At 38.9% G+C, this 2,882-nt stretch overlaps 1 protein-coding gene across 1 annotated transcript in view; it reads left to right on the top strand.

Moving 5' to 3' along the window:
- The first annotated feature begins 951 nt into the window (after nt 1-951).
- Nucleotides 952-2,882, top strand: part of LOC107091997 (solute carrier family 12 member 6-like) — a 36,963-nt gene continuing 35,032 nt past the window's right edge. Inside the window, exon 1 of the mRNA XM_015386260.1 lies at nt 952-1,189. Within this exon, the coding sequence (XP_015241746.1) occupies nt 964-1,189 (226 nt within the window). The 5' untranslated portion in view covers nt 952-963. The remainder of the gene's footprint in view (nt 1,190-2,882) is intronic.

Genomic DNA, 2,882 nt, shown 5'->3' on the forward strand with positions numbered 1-2,882 from the left:
GTACATTAATACATGGCTTTGCCCCCATGGGACATCAGGGACATCGGTGCGACTCATTCTGGAGGTTTCTTTCTACCTCAGTCACTGGATGTGGTCAGAGGATGATCCCCTCTATTAGAAGCCATCCACCAGACGCTGTGGTTTAGTTTTATTGGCTGGAGGTTGTTGTTGGTGTTTTATCACATGGGATGGCATGTGCACGTACCGTGAGCAATAAATGTGACATTTCTGCAGTTCTGCTGGAAGCTGCTGGTTATGGTTAAACAGAGGAGTTATTGTTGAAATCTTATAAAAAAAAAACACATGACAGAGCTTGCTGGTCATGATAGAATTAGAGAAACGGGTGAATGCAGTTAGCTGGACAGCTCTTCAGCTGCTCATTTTTCACATATAGTGAAAATAACACTCTTTTTTTTTTTCTTCTTCTCTCTGTTTTCTCTCCTTTTCCCTACATCCCTCATGTTCTATCCCTTTGATTAAAATATCTTAAAGGTGTTTTAATGGGGCGTGGTTGATGTGGGACAACTTTGTTTACTTCATTGGCAGGCAAACATCCCAGCAACTCTTCAGCAATACCTCCTACAGACGTCCTCATGTTGTCATTAAAAGATTAGACCAGCATCTCACTGGAAACTATCCCATTTTGACCAGATTTAGGGTCTAATTTGGTGCAGAGGAAGGAGAAACTTTTTAAAAAAAAGAAACCAAACTAAAAACAAGCAGTTTGCCTCGATGGAGTATTTAGTTACCAAAGGGAGAAACCATAGAGGTAGCTGTTACCTCTGCATCAGCTGGGAGATAGCCTAGCTGAGGCCAGCACAGTGCTGCCCCTTCCCTCTCCCTGCATCCTGCATCCACCCTCCCTCCCTCCTTTTCCTCATCCATCCATCCATCAATCCATCCATCCATCCATCCAACCATCCAACCAACCAACCATCCATCCATCCCTCTAAGCTAGCCGCCATGTCGTCGGTCCGCTTCACGGTGACGCCCACAAAGGCCGAGGACCTCCCCGGGCTGTCCGACACGTCACCGGACATCAGCTCCCGCCCGTCTGCCCACGTCCGATTCGGCTCCAGGGAGAGCATCAATCGGAGTGACGCGGTGAGCGAGGCGTCGGCAGGAGTGAACACCACTGTGTCAGGAGCGGGAGGGAACGACACGCCGGATCAGTGCAGCGTGGACCAAGGTGAGACGCACCCGACGCCTCACAGGCATCATCTCTGATGTTAGAACACGCTGGTTTGATTTAAAACTTTTATATGAGTTAGAACCTCTGCTTTAAGGAAAGACTAGATAAGGAGACCTGGAGGCTTGTTGGTAGTTTATAACAAGTTTAAATCATCTCTAAATCAAAACTCACCCATGATCCTTATTTTTTATTGCTCTTGTCTAATTATATCACCTTTTAGCATCAGGGGAAAAACCTGACAGTAAGTTGGCGCTTGCTGCAGCAGTGAGGAGCTGATTCTTCTCTACTGTTTTCCCCTGAAATCTGCTTGAAAACTTTTTACGCAGCTTTTTATCTTATGACCTAAAATATCAGAGTTTTTTTCTGTATTATTAGACCAACAAAAGTATTTAATTACTCTAAATGCGAAGGTAAATGTTGCTGGTTTTCTTTACAAATAACAAATCTTAAATGTGTGGAGGGCATTTGTACTTAACCAAGGCTTGATTACTTTAGTAGTAACTTAATTTAGTAGTTAATCTAAAACAGAATATCTTTTATTAAATTAACATTCCTATCATTCACATTTTAAATGAATTTCCTCAGGTAAAAACAAGTAAAAAAAATATACAATATACATACATATACATGTAAATATATATAGAAAATGAAGATTTTTTTTATCTCAAATGGAAATTGTTTGTATTTTTTGTCAAAATTTGTCTTAATTAGTGCTGTAATAGGTGATTTTTCAGCCAGTCTGTTAACTATTTTAACAGATACTATTACCAAATTAGTTGACAATGATTTTAATAATCAAATGATTCGATTAATCCTTTCAGCCTATTACAGCTCAGTTGCCTGCCTTTAATGTAATCCATTTTTTTATATGATTTCATCAAATTAAACCCAACTCTTCTGTGAATGTATAACATTTTAAAACCAATATTGATACCCAAGAAAATATCTGATACTAAAAGCATAAAAGTTGACCTGTTTTAATCTTAACATGTAAAATGTTTCCTAAACAGAATCTAAGCTGCTGGCTAAATCACATTTTTAAAAAGCAAACAATATAATTGACGGCACGCAACAAGACAGACAAGTCAAGGAGGAAGTGGAGAAGAAGTTGGGCTGAAAAAATGATAAAATTCAGGCTTTCATTATGACAAAGGGCTGTCCCTGCAGCAGGACCGGAGAGCTGCTGGTTACAATAGATTATAGATTAGAGCACAAGTTCACCTTTAAGCTGAAAAACCAGCTCTAAAGATGCAACTAGAACTGCAACCAGGTAGTTTTAGATCATAACCTTTGGCCTAGTCAAAGTACAGAGCAATATCCAATTCAGACTGGGTAAGAAAACCTAAAATAGCTTTCTGCAGCTGCTGTCATCATTTTTAGATGGAGAATTTAAAGTCGTTGGGAAATCACATTTAAATGTCAAATCATTCTGGCTTAAACATGTATATAAATGTACTCTTTATCAGACTATATTGTCCCAAAACTTGGAAAATTTTTGTTTAAAAAAATTATAATCTTAAAATCTGTGTTTTTTCCCCATTATCTTATGCAGGCCAGTTAGTTATACATCAGCCTGTACAACTAAATTCAGCCAATCATATATTAACAGACATCTGTTAATCAGATTTTTTTGGTCATAGCCTCTTGATTCATATGTTGCTTCATGGAGGCTTCAGCTTTAGTCTGTAAA

Source organism: Cyprinodon variegatus, unplaced genomic scaffold (assembly GCF_000732505.1).
Source record: "Cyprinodon variegatus isolate N-32 unplaced genomic scaffold, C_variegatus-1.0 Scaffold361, whole genome shotgun sequence".
Lineage (NCBI taxonomy): Eukaryota > Metazoa > Chordata > Actinopteri > Cyprinodontiformes > Cyprinodontidae > Cyprinodon > Cyprinodon variegatus.